Genomic DNA, 6,617 nt, shown 5'->3' with positions numbered 1-6,617 from the left:
CTACTACTAACGACCCAAACAAAAATCACAAACTCAATTGACTAAGCTTATTGCTTATACACCACATGGGTTGAATTCTGCTAACCAGAATTCAAGCGGGCGACTTCATTCCGAGCTCAGCAGCGGATTTTTATAAAATTACCGAACTACATTACAGCCAGCATAGAAGAGACTTGCACGCGTCAAGGCCATCTGGCGTAGGACATGCCCTCCCCCCCCCCCCCCCCCCCCCCCCGAGAGACTTTTTCCCTGGGCCGGGGCCAAGCCTCAAGCACCGCCCGCCGCTCACCTGGGCGCGCTGCAGTTCTCGGCTCCCGGATTCCCGCCGACTCCCGCCGCCACCTCCGCTCGGGTTGCCTGGGTAACACGCGTGCGCGCGTAACCGGCGGAGAAAGGCGGGTGCCCGGCGTCGGCTGCAGCTCCTCCCCTCCCTCGCCGGCGGTCGCGGAGACACGCCACCCCAGGTGGCCCCGGAGCGGTTCTTTAGCCGGGAAAGCGCGGGTCTTGTGCCTCTCTGCGTTCAGCCAGTGAGAGGCGGGGGTGTGGCACGAGGCCAGGGCAGGTTCGGTACTTAGGGCCACGCCGGGCGCCTGGCCGGGCCTTCTTCCTTCTTCACGCTCTTGCGCGCGCTTTCGTCCCGCAGCAGCCGGGGCTTTGGGACTAGTTGAGCGGCCGCCGACTGCATCATGGTGACCCCCTGCCCCAGCAGCCCCGCGAGCCCTGCCGCTTGGGTGGGAAGGCAGAACAACGACCAGAACCTCCGCGCCCCGATGAAAAAGAGCAGGCGCCCACGCCTCGGTAGGAAGCAGCCGCTGCAGCCCCTGAACCCGCTCCCGCTCCCGGGAGACTCCGGCATTTGCGACCTGTTCGAGTCCCCCAGCCCTGGCTCGGACGGCGCGGACAGCCCCGCGGCGTCCGCGGCTCGGGACGGTAGCCCCTTGCCCGGCCTTGCCCAGCCATTGGCTCAGCTAGATCTACAGACCTTCCGCGACTACGGCCAGAGCTGCTATGCCTTTCGCAAGGCTCGGGAGAGCCACTTCCATCCGCGGGAGTCGCTGGCGCAGCAGCCACAAGTGAGGCGCTGATCGAGCCCGCTCCCTGCCGCTGTTTTTCTTCCTCTCCGGGGCTTTCTCCTTTCCTGCTCTGTCTGCCCTCTTCGGCGCCCACCTAACCGGCCGCGCCGGTGTTCGCCCACTTCCCACGCCTGCCCGGGATACGAGTGGGAAGGGTAGGGCCGAGGGCCTCATTCTACAGATGGAGAAAAGTGGGGCCTAGACGGCTTAAGTGACCTGCCCGAAATCTCTAAACGTCTTAGTGGAGTACAGAGGAGTTAAGACAGTTTCTAGGCCCCAGCCCGGACTCCTACCGATTTGGGGCAAGTTATTTAATCACCCTGAGCCACCGAAGAAACCACCTTGTTTCTTCAACTGCAAAATGCACCCCCATTGAATTGCTGAGAGGATTACACAAGGTAATGCGTATGACGCGCTTGGCAAAGCGCCAGGCACAAATCAAGGCGTCCGAGCTCCGAGCCCCGCCAGCGCAGTTTGGGCAGCAAAGCAGCCGGCGTGTTTCCTAGTTTTCAGTGCATTTAGTTTTTTCCTTGTCTTCCTGCCACCTTCGGGAGAAGCTCCCTGGGTCTTCGCGGAACTTCCCTTCCTCAGCAGCCTCTCTCCCCTAGGCTCAGCTGGTCCGCCTCCCTCTCCCTTCCCGGCAGGTGACAGCGGAATCCCGCTGTAAGCTACTCAGCTGGCTGATCCCGGTGCACCGTCAGTTCGGCCTTTCCTTCGAGTCCTTGTGCCTGACGGTCAACACCTTGGACCGCTTCCTCGCCACCACGCCGGTCGCTGCAGATTGCTTCCAGCTGCTCGGGGTCACGTCTCTGCTCATCGCGTGTAAACAGGTACCTTCCCTGGACATCCGGGCGGGCCTAGGGGGCAGCCAAACTCCCAGTCACTTTCTCACTGCCCGGCTCCCCAGAGCGCACGATTCACTGCTGGGTTTCCTGAAGCCCTGCTGGCAAATGTTTGCATTCTGTAGCTTTAACTTCACAATTCTCACCCCACCCCATCCCCACTCATCCCTCAACAATCCTTTCCTACATCCACAAAGAAAGTATTTCTAGTCGTTCACAAACTACTCTTTCTAGCTCCGCTATTCTAGTCTTCAATTTTCCAAAATCCTTTTTAGCCTGACAGTAGAGAGACTGCGCTGGAAGTACACCCAGGTGATCTAAGGTGCAAGTAGTGGAGAGGAGGGCCCCGGAACGTCCCGTTGAAAGGAATAAAGAGAAGTCCTGGTTTTCTTCCGGGTTTGAGACAAAGGGTGGGCCTCGGGTTCTGAAAGCCCGTTGGCGGGAATTGGGCGCGCCCTGTGTTGCAGGTGGAGGTGCACCCGCCGCGGGTGAAGCAGCTCCTGGCCCTGTGCTGTGGTGCCTTCTCCCGACAGCAGCTCTGCAACCTGGAGTGCATCGTGCTGCACAAGCTGCACTTCAGCTTGGGTGCGCCCACCATCTGCTTCTTCCTGGAGCATTTCACACACTCGCGCGTGGAGGCTGGGCAGGTCGAGGTAGCCCAAGCCCTGGAAGCGCAGGCCCTGGCGCGCGGTGTAGCGGAGCTGAGTCTGGCAGACTACGCCTTCACCAGCTACGCCCCCTCCCTGCTGGCCATCTGCTGCCTGGCACTGGCCGATCACATGCTGCGGCTCCCGCACCCTGTGGACCTGCGCCTGGGCGAGCATCCCGAGGAGGCACTGCAGGACTGTCTGGGCAAGCTGCAGCTGCTGGTGGCCATAAATGGGACCTCCCTGACTCACATGCTGCCTCTTCAGATCTCCGAGAAGTGCAGCCTGACCCCAAGCTTAAAATAAAGCAGGCTTTCGATCCGGGTGCTGGATCCGTTACTGCGAAAAGAGCAGTATTGGTCCACAGAGAGAAATTCAGGGCCTATCCCTCCCTCCCCCTCAGTCAACAGGTCATCTTGCAGGTTGTAAATAGTGTACAGTAGCAGCGTTTCAGTGCTTATTTATTTTGCTGAGAAACGTGGGAGGGAACCGAATCCCCTCTCAATAAAAACTGTCCATCTAGTTCCTCCCTATGCTGCTGTTGCGCGCTTCAGTCCGCACCTAGCGAAAGTGAAGTCAGCCAAAGAAGGGGTGGTCAGCCATGATCCAGTGTCCCTTTCCCCAGATTCACTCTGTAGTTTGAATCTCTGCCTGAACGGGCCAGGTATAGGAGAGGCCCCTGACTCCGCTGTTCTAGTGATGAGGGGAGTTCCGGTCATCCGGGTCTGGAGGCTGAGGGCACGGTGGGCTGTGAGGCTGGAAAGGACCCACAGCCGTGCCTGCTGTCCAGGGGGGACACCAGGGTTGCATCCGCCATGGGGGTGAGCGGCCAGCATAAATGTACTAGCAGAGCAAGAAGCAAGAGAGCTCCCCATACAGAAAAGTTTTGCATATAACTGATGTTGGAAATGAAGGCTTTGCAGGTGGTTATGGCCATTATAATTGTGGCCACATTACCTCACAATCACATGGTTTAAAGGTTCCTGCTTGCCTTACACTCCTACCTGTGAACCCAGAGGAACGGTGGCATAGTAGTAATAATGGCTATCAATGAGTGTTCCCGATATGCCAGGTACTGTCAGACTGTTCAGTATTTTAGTCCTCTGAACAATTCTATGAGGCAGATTATTATCCTCTTTTTTCAGAGGACACTGGGGATCGGATTAATAGTCAAGGAGCAGGATTTGAAGGCAGGCGATCTGAGTCCAGAGCCCCACGCTTAACCACTCTTCCAAACCTCTCCCTGTTAGAGGTTTCTTGACATTCTCAGTAAGAACTATTACTAAGGTAGGGACCTGACAACATGTCCACTCAGTGCCACCATTCAGAAGGGACAATAGAGAACAAATACAGAGAACCAATGCAGTCCTTGCCCCCAGTCATATTACAGGACTCATTTTAAAGATAGAGAAATTGAGTCAAGGATGAGACTGAGGCTTACTGGAGTTAGTGACTCCACAGGATTTCACTATCATCCTCATCCTGACTCCTGTGAATCTGCAGTAGTCCCCTGAATCTCAACTCTGTCACTTCCAGCAAGTTTCTTAACCTCTCTGAACCCTGCAATTGGTATTAAGGCTGTTGTGAAGCTCGAGATTGTTGTGAGGAAGTATAAAGTAGTGATTTAACAAGTGGGTTTGGGGGCCACTTTGCTTGGGGTTCCTATGCTGGGTGACTTGAAGCAAGTGCCTAAGTATCATCTGTAAAATGGGAATAACGATAAGACCTACCTTAGAGAGTCAAGCTGTGGCTCTAATGAAATGCTCCGTACAAATGGCCCAACACAGGTCCTGACACAAAGCAAGCCTTCAAATGATAATAGCTAATGGTAGACTGCCCAATCATGGGGGTGAGGTTAATGCAGAAAAACTGAGAGCAAATCAAGATAAAGCAAATACTGGAAAATGTTAACAATTGGGGGTGGCATATGGTTGTTCACTGTACTGTTGTTTTTTCAGATTATCCATACCGACTGAAAAAAAATAAGCCTATAAAATATCTGGGGGAGACGGGTGGATCAGTGATGTCCCACTGCATTTAGAGTAAATCTAAATGTGCTACAATTACAAACAAATAAAAAGCAAATAAACTCAAAGCAAATTTAGAGAAACTTCTGGCATTTCTCTCCACATGCATCCTTCAAGTGCTCTCCATAGACAGGGGTGCCTTACTCTGGCCTTCTTGAACCCCTCCTCTCCTGTTACATTGGTATGCTAAGCCCTTCAGGAGAATTAGTTTTCGCTAAGGAAGAGGGATGTGGGGATTCCCAAGTCCTTTGGAGGGAAGTTCTTCTCTACTGAATTGAAGGATGATCATTGGCTTGTCCCAAGTCTACTAATATCTGGAACCTCAGCCTGGCTGTGAGAGAGAGAGAGCTGGTCCTTCTGCAAGAGTGAATTTGGAAGGAGTTTCACTGGCATCACCAGTGAAGACTGATATGAGTGATTTGATTGCAGGATCAGCCAGACTACAGCTTATATAATCATGTTGATCATCCACTATTCCAGTTCCTGTTGCCACAAATAAACCATTGTATGTATATTTATGTATATGTACAATGCCCATATTTTTCTACCCCACTTTGGGACTCATTGGTAAATATCTGAAAAGTGATGCTGTTCTGAAAAATCTGTGATGGTCTCCATGTGTAGAGATCTCCCCCAAACTCAGCCAAGAGCTCCCCTACTCATTTCACAGATTGGGAAGTGTGTAAAGATGGGCAAAGGGTGGACTGGTTAGTGGCCAGGCTATTCGTGAGCCAGAGGAAGCAGAAGACAGAGCCAGGAACAGGGTGTGAGAGGCTGGAGGTGCAGCTGAAAAGGCAGCTTTAATTTATGCATACCAAATACCCATCACTTCCCATAAATGTTCATCTCACAGCAACTCTATGAGGCCATTGTTAAATTGTTTTGCCTGAAGAACTAGGTCTCAGAGATTTAGTCATGTGTGGAGCCAAGTTCCAATCCTCAGCAGTGTTCCCCTAAAGCCAGAGCTCTTCACCATCCAAGATAGCAGGCAAACTCTAGCTTGAAGATCTCAACTCACTTCCTACATCTTTAAAATGGGTCAAAGGGTCTATCCAGCTCTATCACTAGGTTATCCTCCTTTACTATGAGGGGTATTTTGCTTCTTAATCTAGATAACGGATGCAAATAAAAGAGTATCATGACATTTCAAAAGAGTATCTTTCACTACACTACTAAGTATAAATCGGGCACAAACAAGGTACCCAATAGGAAGGTAATTACCAAACGATAATTTCAGACGAATGTTCAAACTGGATATGGATGGATGGGACAGTGGTCCTGAGACAGATCCCCTTCCCCAAGGATCTGGAAATCCTCCTTGCTGGGAGAGGTCTCTGGCAGCCAAGATCGCTGCAAGAGCAAATGAGGCTGGCTGTGCAGACAGGAGGAATATCTGGGCTGGGTAGTTGAGGCCACCGGGGGATAGAGAAGGGGTTTTTAGGTGATCTGGGGTGTTTTCAGAAGCCGGAGGAGAGTTTATCTGTGTCACTTTTTCTTAATTAATCCCCCTTTAAAGGCTGTGCTCAAGCGCTGCTGCCTGGGACACAGTGCCGGGATGAGGCTGCAGGGCTGTGTGCTCTAGGCATCAGGCCAAGAGGCAAAAGGTGGAAGTCAGTGAGGCAAGAGTCGGAGTGCTCCCCAGTCTCGGGGGAACGGGTTTCTGTGATCTGGGAACTGTTCTGCAAATTCTCCAGGGTAGAGCAAATGCTGCAGTCCGACTTTGGCGAGGGCCATTCCGCGTTTATTTAGTGCCTTGGGGCTAGAGTAGGAAGAAGGTGAAGTAAGAATTTTCAACTTTTCCATCTCCGCTGAGGAGAGAAGGCGGTACCCAGAGCTAGAGACCGGTGAGACTCAGCCGCCTCTCCTTCCCTCGCTGGTACTTGGCGCGGCCGGGAGGCGGCGGCGCCAACGTTCGCCGAAAGGGCGCTCGCGGGCCGGAGCCCGGGCACTGTGCTCGCGGTTCCCGGGGGAGCTACGTTGCCAGGTTGGGTTTGACGCCTCCGTCCGCACGCAGATTGTCCGGGGCTA

The 6,617-nt window shown here is 53.4% G+C and overlaps 1 protein-coding gene across 2 annotated transcripts; it reads left to right on the top strand.

Moving 5' to 3' along the window:
• Window positions 1-373: 373 nt before the first annotated feature.
• On the top strand, window positions 374-3,084 carry CCNO (cyclin O). 2 transcript variants are annotated; one of them, XM_077117153.1, is made up of 4 exons: window positions 374-1,073; window positions 1,718-1,903; window positions 2,191-2,227; window positions 2,383-3,084. In XM_077117153.1, exons 1-4 carry the CDS (start codon window positions 687-689, stop codon window positions 3,003-3,005), a joined length of 1,233 nt encoding a protein of 410 aa, XP_076973268.1. In that variant the 5' UTR covers window positions 374-686; the 3' UTR covers window positions 3,006-3,084. The 2 variants fall into 2 exon arrangements, with proteins under 2 accessions (XP_076973268.1, XP_076973269.1); XM_077117154.1 differs by lacking the exon at window positions 2,191-2,227.
• Window positions 3,085-6,617: the final 3,533 nt, after the last annotated feature.

This window comes from Tamandua tetradactyla, chromosome 9 (genome assembly GCF_023851605.1).
Source record: "Tamandua tetradactyla isolate mTamTet1 chromosome 9, mTamTet1.pri, whole genome shotgun sequence".
NCBI classification, from domain to species: Eukaryota; Metazoa; Chordata; class Mammalia; order Pilosa; family Myrmecophagidae; genus Tamandua; species Tamandua tetradactyla.
The sequence above is the reverse complement of the archived record's forward strand: the minus strand, read 5'-3'. Positions and strand labels throughout refer to the sequence as shown.